The following is an 8,552-nucleotide window of genomic DNA, read 5'->3' as shown; positions in this document are numbered from 1 at the left end:
CCTGCTGAGGTGCGAGGATTAAGGAGTGAGAGTCTTCCTGGAGGGGACTATGAGTGAGGGCACCATCCCTTGTAGAACTGTTATGGACCAAAGCCTCTTTATTGGAAATAAGTTTGTGACTGGACACTTCAGGTGAAGGACTGAAGGAAAGGAGGCCTGTCTTTAAAATGTGTTACCTTGATTCCTCTTTCCCCGCATCTTATGTGGGTGGTACTAAGACACAAGAAAAAGAGGCAATTGAGGGAAAAGTGGATGCAATTAGGAAAACTGTGATTGACCTTTTATAACATCACAGAGATGCTCATGTGACTGATTGGACTAGATTCTTAGCATCATTATTTTCTGAAAAGAATATTGTCATTGTCATAAATAACAGATAACACATCTTTTCAGACAGTGCACGACTGTGAAAGAGTAATCAAATGCCAGATAGCAGCCTGTAATTGTTCAGCTTTGTCTTGTCTGAGCAGCTCTAAACTGTCACAACAATCAAAGCCAATCAATCACTTAATTAAAGTAGTACATTTAGGGCACATGGTACCACTGACTACATGTAGAGCAGCCTTTCATTACCAGGGGAGTTAATAATTTCAGGTATTCATCTGTTGGCCCAGTCTTCAAGAATGCGCTGACAGTGATTAGTTATGACTCACACTGAGTCAAACAAACGCTATTAATTTTAAACAAAAAGAGCCCATAATACAATCTAAATGCCAATTAGTGTCAAATTATTCCCGGGCAATATAATTCAAGCGGTGTAAAAATACCATGGGAAATATGTCATGCTCTGCAATAATAGTAATTCTAAATAGCACTTCAATTGTGCATGTCATTATACTAAATTATGAAAAGCCTGAATGCTCTTGGCAGAACAGTCATTCATAAAAGAGCCTCTTTCTAGTTCAGTGATAGAAGTTTTCCTTCTTTAAAGAAGCTATGCTGAGGTTGAGCATTCAGTTCTACCCTGAAATAGTTTCTGTAAATTGAGTTTGCTGTCAAAAACCATCTCATTATCTTTATTTAACAGCTTAGTCATAAGTCAGAAGGGCACTGGCTGATGTTTGTAATGGTGAACCTGGCAGCTGTGAAGGTTTTAGCATATTCTCAGAAATGTTTTTAAAAGGTTGCTCTAAAACACTGAACAGTGTTGTTTAGGTGTGACCTGATCTGCAGAGGCACCATGAACCACTCAGCCTGAGACTCTGTCAACAAAAAAACAAACAGCTGGAGAGAGAACATAGTTCTTATTTCCATAGTTTTGGCCACCGCTGCTCTCCATTATAATCCCTGGCAGAGTCCAGGATGGCAATTGAGTACAGAGACAGATGGTCAACAAATTCCCACGTTAAAAGCATTAGTCAGCGAGTTACTGTAAAAACAAGACTAAGAATCAAGTGGGAATGTAATTAAGTCTCTCTTGGGAATGTAATTAGTCTATGGTCATGAATCACAATATCAGACAATTATATTTTAGCAGTGATGGTTAATGGATCAATCAGGCGTTTTTCCACTTTACACTGAAGGGATGATGAATGTCTGCGCCAACTTTCATGGTAATCCATACAATAGTTGTGGAGACGTTTCACTCACATCAGAAATGCCAACCTTGTGATGGTGCTAGGAGAAAAGTCTGAGGGCCACCAAAGCCAAGATAAGATGAATCGTTTTAAAAACAAATTTCAAGCTATTTCAAGGATGAACTAACCAACAAACACGTTTCTACTAAGAGACAGTACATGGAGAAAAAGGACCCATGGGCAGATGCACAGCCAGACAGGTAGAGTAAATGGTAAATCATTTTAAAACGTGATAGTCTAATTTCAGGTTGAGGTGACTTGAGCCAAGCAGAGAGAAAAAGTGGACAAAACCACAGTCCATGCAGGGGTTGACAAGAACAGGTCATACAACATCAAAATCTGACAAAGTTCAAAGAAAGCAGGCAAGAAGCAAAGTCTGAAAATGATCTGAGCCCAAAATAGGTAAGTGAAACCAAAACCAGCTAAGGTAAATCCAACAGGTCAAACCCACTGAAACAGACAGGGTGCCTGACTACTAGAACTGGGGAATCACAACAGACAAGCCAACAGAGGACAAAGGGAAACCTGGGGGAAGTGGAAGCAAGTGATTATTGTGGACGTGGAATTCAGGACCTGGTAATTGGGGAATTAGAGGAAAATTCTTTTTATTTAATTTAAACTTTATTTTACCAGGAAGTCCCATTGAGATCAAGATATTTTTCAGGGGAGACCTGGTCAAGATGGCAGCCATACAAGGTGAACAGAGTCAAAAGGAAAGTCTGGAGAGTGACGGCAAAAAGGAAACTGCGCTGTCAGGAGCGGGACTGTGACAGGTGTTACCATCTTTAACCCAAACTAAATGGCTCTCTCTTCGTTCAGCTGTGACCTATCGTACTGTGTCATAAACAACAGATGTTTTAAACTGTGTCACCTTAATTTATGGACAAAACTGCATTAAAAACAAGATCCAGATTATACAGCAAAAATAATACAAACTGCATGGTAGGTCAGAGTTAGAGAAGATGGAGGCTGAATTATTTGTCAGCAATGTAGAGCTGTGTGCAGGCAGGAGAAATACACCACAGTGACTCATCAGATCTTGCTCTTTAATGCCCAGGGTCTGAGGATTTGTTTCCGTCACATAGCATATTTGGCCTTGGAGACGTGGTCTGAAAACGCTAGGAATGGCGTCTCATAACTTGACAACATTCTGTGGTTGATATTATTGATACTGTAGTGTGCTGAATAGTGCCTGAGTCTGTGACAACAAATCTGCGTAAAGATTTAAAGCTAGTCTGAGGTATTTTATAGTGGCTTTTTAACTTTTATGGATACATTTCTGTCTCATTTACAGAGTTAGTACGAGTGTAGCTTATTGCCTTCTCTTTGAACAAAGTTATACAAGCGCTGGTGATCATACACAAAGAACAACAGATAATGTGATCAAATGCTGCATCTAACGCTTGTACTGCAAATTCTGATTATATGAAGCAAAAAGGCATTTTCCCCCTCAAAACAGTTTGCTTGTTAGAGTAATTGGGGACTTAAATGTCACACAGGATGAGTGCAGCTGCACAGTATTTGTGGTCATAGGGGCATGAACAGGAAAACATGCAATCCAAATCTCTTGAATGCCATGCAATCTGGAAACACTTGACACCACCAGCCAGACAGGGAAACAGCCACAATAATCTACTTCACAGCACGCTGCTGTAAGTTGCTTTTGTTACAGTTACATGAATGAATGAATGCATGAACAAAAGCATGCTTGTTCACATTCTGTAAAATGTTTACTGTCTAACATATGTTTAATTGATTTCCTCTGTTAAGGTCTCCTGTCATTTTGTAGTGAAAGACTCGTTCAATATTTACTTGAATGAAAATATAGTAAACCCTCCAACATGGCCAAGAAATGTCAAATAAATGTCAGAACCTGTAGTGATCCAACTAAAGCAAACAGTGTTACCTATTGAAATGCTACCTCAGCTTTTGTCTCACCGCCCTAAGTGTCTGCTATTGCCTTAACAAGAAAAGACAATTCTGCTACACTGACGCTTTTCTTAGAAAGTCAAAGAGAAGTATTTTCAAAAAAGACAGAATACATCACTTGGCAGATTTCCCCTGTAACTTGGGTGACCCTCATTTTCCTTAATTACTTTTTTTGCTTTAGAAGAAATCCTTTTTCTACCACTACCATCATTCCTACAAAATTTCTAAAAGAGGTCTGTGGTTTGGACAAGAGATTAATTTAATAGTTTCCTGTGCTGGTTCTTTCACAATACAATTACTTGACCAACAATTCTGAGTCCAACTTGGAAATCATTTGATGGATTTTTTTTTTTTTTGGTCAACTTTTTGTTTGTTTGTCTTTTGACTTCCAATAACCTCAAGGATAGGTTCTGGCTTGCCTCTATCTGAACAGATCCTGCTGACAAGAGGACTAAGTTACAACTGGTTGCATGCAGGAAGAAGAGTGGGGCAAGTTAACCTCTACTGATTACAACCAAACTCTTTATGGCTTTAAATGAACGTGCTGAAGCCTCAGACACACTGTGAGTACAACTTCCACTGTTGTGTCGCAGCAGGATCTTCTTCTCTAGGCCTGGTCATCTGGCTTCACGCCAAGCTATTGATTCAGAATGAACCAACTAATGCCAGTGTATAACCACGATTGTTTTGTTTCTGCCAGCTGGCTCAGTTTGGAGAAAGTAAGATTCTGCCTGCACAAATGAAACACCGTGTCAGAGCTCCATCCCAGATGGTCCTCCTCACAAAGGCCACTCAACAATCAGACATCACATCACGTCCTCATCAGCCTGCACCCCCAGTTCCGTCTACAAATATTTGTGATCAGAGAAGGATGACAGTTCAAACATTACAGCCACTGGGGCAGTGACCTCAGACAGCTATGTAACCTTTTGGGCATGCATAAAAAGCAACATGTCACCATAGATGGTGTCACTGATATTGTAATGTATGAACAAAAATTATTCCCAATAGGAGCACTTCTTGTATCTTCCACAACCACTGGCACTCTTGAAGGGGAAGCTCACAATAAAAAAAACTAACTCTATGTTAAACACAGGATAACTGATAGGTAGGCTGTAGTGTAAAAATCTGATACCAGGCAGCCAAGTGGACAGTTCCAATTAAAATGCCTTTAACACCTATGGGTTAACACATTAAAAAAACCATCAATGTTAATCAGCATACTTGCCTTTCTTCGGGTGTGTAGGCAACACTCAGTGATTCCACACACCCATGTGAACACAAAACATACATATAAAGGACCAATCACACCACTAGTGATAGATAGGCAAAAGAACAGAATCCCAAGTGTACATCATGGAGACAAATCTACAGTTCGCAATGTGGCTCTAAAAACATACTGTGAAATAAAAGGCACCAAAAGCTGCCTTAATCTAATCAATTGTGGAGCAGTAATTAGCGTAAATAAAAATGTGTAGGTATAGATATGCAGTAGGTCCAGATAGATTATAACTTCAGATAATGTTGTAAATTTTAGGCTTCACAAATGTGGAAAATGAACCTTGATCTGGTCAGATATTGTAGCCTACAGTATTTGCGGTCTTGATTTGTCTCTGAGGCGATGCAGGATAAACTATCACCCACGTACTGTAGCCAGACGCGTCAGAAGCCCCCTCAGTCATCGGAGCTGCCAGTCATACTGTCAGGCAGCTATAAAACCAGCCTTCAGCCCGGCTGCACCTGTTGATCACCCGACAAAACACTTAGCGCGTAACGACGAACCCTCACGTAAGTAGCCTAACTACAGTGCAAATCAGTACTGGTACATGAAACACCAAAGGTTCAGGCTGCGGATACATGGCTTTAGTGCTGCTGACTGCTCTGAAACACACAGGCTATGCGTTCGCTCGTGTGAGAAGCGCGCATCTCTCCAGACGCGCACAGAAGCTCCGCGCTGGATCTTTCCTGCAATGATACATTCTGTCTCTGAAAACTGAGAAAGCAACATACGGTAGGTGTGCTGCTTGTTTAAAGCCTGGAAGGATCTAAAGTAGGAAGGATCTGAGTTGAAGAGATGATAGATGGGGCTGGTGCACGCAAATACATCGATTCCGTATCAATGCAAACTATTTAAAATACGAAGACTTTACAGTTAAAGCTATTTGATTATTCTGGAGTTTAAAGGACAGCTTTTTTTTTCAATTGCATCGAAATATTTTAAGACAGCCTCTCAGAGATTAATCAGGAAATATTTTTACTGATGGTTCTGACAGTTATTGACTAAATTACTCACAGTACTGCTGCCAGTATGTATTCATTCTGTTGAGTAAAAAGGATACAGCATCAAAGCGTTGACTTTTATATTTTCCTGTGCATATATGTAACCTAATATATTTCTGATAGAGTCATTTTATTCACTTACTGACGAAAAAAACAGAAACAGTGCGTGAGTCTGATCTGCCGGATTATATGTAGGCTAAACTGCATTATTAATAAACTCATTATTGACTGTAGCCTGTGACTGATATTGTCGTGTCACTTCAGCATAAACCAGCCGCAGACTATCGATTATATGTAGGCTAAACTGCATTATTAATAAACTCATTATTGACTGTAGCCTGTGACTGATATTGTCGCGTCACTTCAGCAAAAACCAGCCGCAGACTATCCTGTAAAGATGTGAGCCTTATTATGTCACAGTGATTCAGCAAGGACACTTCAGACTGTAATTATGGTGATTATATATTTACCTGTCAAATCAGAGGTGTAAAGATTTCATGTTACTCATCTGGAATTTTCAATTATTTTGATTAACTGTTATCTGCAAATGGTGGAACATTTTGAGAATCTGTATTTTTCATTTTTGAGAGCTGTAATTCTTTTTGAAAAAGGGTGATTTTTTTTCTATTTCAGCTACATTTTTCACAGGGATCAATGTTTTTGTCAGTTCACATTTTCTGGCACAAATATAAAATTTGAACAGCAGCCTAAATTAAAAATATAACAAGTCTTTGCCAAATGTGCCACTGCTGAGGGATTTCATCATCCCAGTGCACCTGTGTCAGTATTGCCCTGTGCTGCACACGCACAGCGGATGGATAGAAAATAGTGTAGAGCGGATTTGAGACACGTAGCAGTGTTTCCTTTAACATTCAGAGATTGTGTTGAAGTTGGTGTTGAAATGACAGAAAGGCACCCGACTCACTGACAGACAACCTAATCTATGTCAGAATTGTTCTGCAGCAATTAACCCCACTCATGTAAGACCCCAAACTGAATAACAGCAGCACATTTCTATGGTTGTTTCTAAATGGGAAGGCTGCATTCAGACAAAAGGAAGTTAGTGTCATTTTCTGCTTTGAGCTACACATGACTGAAAAGCTTGTTATCACAAGGACAACTGTTATATTTGGACAGAGGAACTGACTCACTGCACGGCTTACTGTATCTGCAGTTACACAGGAAAATAAAGAATGGAAAGTTTCCATTTAATTCACTGACATAAGCTGTATAAATGTGCTCACAGTAGGGAATTTATCTTCATCAGGGTTTCAGACATATTCTTGGCATGGGAAGTGTCTCGTATTTTCCTGTGCATGTTGGTGAATACATGCACTGTAGTTTATTTCAGTGATGGTTTCATCCCCTCAGGTTGACATCGGGAATGGAGGGCACAGGCAGTGGCTGGGCAGCTGAGCTCACCCCCCCATGTGGGATGCCTGATGTGAATGGGAACAACACCGGTCAGGTCTTTGAGGTGCCGCTGCAGAATGTCTCCACCAAGCGCAGCCCTCAGTTTGTGGGTGTGGAGCTGCTACAGTCCTTCAAGCTGCTCATCATCCCCTGCTACACCGTGGTGGCTCTCGTGGGTGTCTTTGGCAACTACCTGCTCCTCTACGTCATTTGCCGCACCCGCAAGATGCACAACGTCACTAACTTTTTCATTGGAAACCTGGCCTTCTCTGACATGTTGATGTGTGCTACATGTGTCCCCTTCACGCTGGCCTATGCCTTCAACCCACACGGCTGGGTCTTTGGCCGCTTCATGTGCTACCTGGTATACCTCATCCAGCCTGTTACAGTGTACGTGTCAGTCTTCACGCTCACCGCCATCGGTGTGGACAGGTAAGTCATAATGAGTCAGAGGACTGTATTTCAAATGAACCTCCTATAGAACCTTATTTGCTTGTATCCTCTCATCAGATGAGGATAAAACTACAGGTGTGGCTTTCAGCTTGAGGCATCTCTCCAAACCTTCTCAGTCACCCTGGTTTAAACTCCACATGAATATAGAAATAATACATAATACTTCAGAATTAACTTGAGGAAAATTGCACAAAATTGCAGAGGAAGATGCAAATGTAAGCACCTGGATGTAGTCGATTTTCATGCCAGCTTTCAAAATAACTACGCTTATATTCTGAGATTCTAGGACTACAATAAACATATACGTGTGTTTCACAGGCATATATTACTATATTTTTGGACACATTTTTCTTGTCTTCCTTGAATAATCGAACAGAAATTGGGAAAAGAAATACTGTGGGTATGTTTCTGAGAAGCATTTTTCAAGTACTGTCATTTCTTTGAGATGTCTCAAGTGTAACAGATCTTAGTGTTTTTCTCTGTGCACTACAGATTTTCAGGTTGAATGATGTAAAAGTCTGGGGAACTGGGACCTGTAGACATTTTATATCATGGTGTATTGGAAAAGGGCTTTAGGATTGTTTGGTTTCCTTAATGAATGCATTATCATTTACCTCTAAAGAGGTTAAAGTACTTTTTCAACCATTTCATGCACAGCGGTCACTACAGTCAGTCAGTACAGTGGACAGTCCTTGCAAACACCACAGGCAGCCACCTGTGTAAATCAAACGCCACCATCCAAGATGGCCGAGTTAATCAGCTATGCTCATAGATCCATGGGTATGTGAATATCTAAACATGATTCTGGATGGTAAAACGTATGGTGATATCGAGTAACATCTAAACAACATTATTTGTCAAATATTGAGGAAAATTATGATTAATGATTTGCCCACTAAA

The 8,552-nt window shown here is 40.3% G+C and overlaps 1 protein-coding gene across 2 annotated transcripts in view; it reads left to right on the top strand.

Annotated features, from left to right (window-relative positions):
* The first annotated feature begins 5,212 nt into the window (after window positions 1-5,212).
* prlhr2a (prolactin releasing hormone receptor 2a) overlaps window positions 5,213-8,552 on the top strand; it is a 6,373-nt gene continuing 3,033 nt past the window's right edge. The window contains exons 1-2 of one of the 2 annotated variants that reach the window (XM_020590589.1): window positions 5,213-5,294; window positions 7,158-7,631. In XM_020590589.1, coding sequence (XP_020446245.1) covers window positions 7,171-7,631 — 461 coding nt within the window. In that variant the 5' untranslated portion in view covers window positions 5,213-5,294; window positions 7,158-7,170. Of the gene's footprint in view, window positions 5,518-7,157; window positions 7,632-8,552 lie in introns of both variants that reach the window. The other variant, XM_020590587.1, reaches the window with a different exon arrangement.

This window comes from Monopterus albus, unplaced genomic scaffold, assembly GCF_001952655.1.
Source record: "Monopterus albus unplaced genomic scaffold, M_albus_1.0 scaffold12.1, whole genome shotgun sequence".
NCBI lineage: Eukaryota > Metazoa > Chordata > Actinopteri > Synbranchiformes > Synbranchidae > Monopterus > Monopterus albus.
This window is presented reverse-complemented; position numbering and strand designations above follow the sequence as displayed.